The sequence below is a fragment of the Austrofundulus limnaeus genome, unplaced genomic scaffold (genome assembly GCF_001266775.1).
Source record: "Austrofundulus limnaeus strain Quisiro unplaced genomic scaffold, Austrofundulus_limnaeus-1.0 Scaffold8784, whole genome shotgun sequence".
NCBI classification, from domain to species: domain Eukaryota; kingdom Metazoa; phylum Chordata; class Actinopteri; order Cyprinodontiformes; family Rivulidae; genus Austrofundulus; species Austrofundulus limnaeus.
The window spans coordinates 1-718 of record NW_013961186.1 but is presented as its reverse complement, the minus strand read 5'-3'; the positions used below and the strand labels follow the sequence as shown (position 1 = coordinate 718).

Below are 718 nucleotides of genomic sequence, written 5' to 3'. Positions count from 1 at the left end.
GACCTATACAATTTTTTTCCCTTTTTATTTCATTAGTAATTTATTTGTATTTAAATTGAAATCATCAGGGGACCCTCACTTGATGTTTCATCACCCACAGATGGGTCCCCGACCCCAACTTTGGGAACCACTGTGAATAAAATAAGGTGGTGCCCCGATATTTTAACAGAGTGAGACCTCTTCATTCATTAAATCTCTGCACCCTTCAAAAACAGCAGGTTATTTTTCACACCACGACTTCTGCAGTTCTGTCTTATTTAATATCCAGCGATAATGCTGTTCAGGTTCGGCGTCATCCTCACTCCGGAGTCCTCGGATGTGGAGGTTTTAGTTTTGGGCTCCCGGGAGGAAATGGGCCACTGGGACCCGCACAAAGCGGTTCGGATGAAAGCGACGCAGAAACTGCCGTCACCCGACGAACCGTGTCTGTGGCTCGGGGACGTGGAGCTGGCGGAGCCGTGTAAAGACACGCTGTGGTTCAAGTTTATCCAAAGAGTCGAGGGCTCCTTTAAATGGGAAGGTAAACCGTGTGAAAGAACCGAATCTGTTGTGGTTTTAAATTGACAGAATGAAATTCCTAATAAATACAAAAACGACCTCAGCAGTCCGCCATGTTTGGTTTGTTGTTGTAATACACCCGAGCTGCCACATGATGGCGGTAGAGCTACATTTTGATGCCATGTTTTATGCTATGTTATTTTATTAAAATGTTTTATTT

At 44.2% G+C, this 718-nt stretch overlaps 1 protein-coding gene across 1 annotated transcript; it reads left to right on the top strand.

Moving 5' to 3' along the window:
- Positions 1 to 80: 80 nt before the first annotated feature.
- Positions 81 to 520, top strand: LOC106512599 (laforin; the record flags this gene model as incomplete). Its single annotated transcript, XM_014001183.1, is given in 1 exon segment — positions 81 to 520. A coding segment is annotated over 1 exon segment (247 nt), but the record flags the coding sequence as incomplete, so codon positions are not given.
- Positions 521 to 718: the final 198 nt, after the last annotated feature.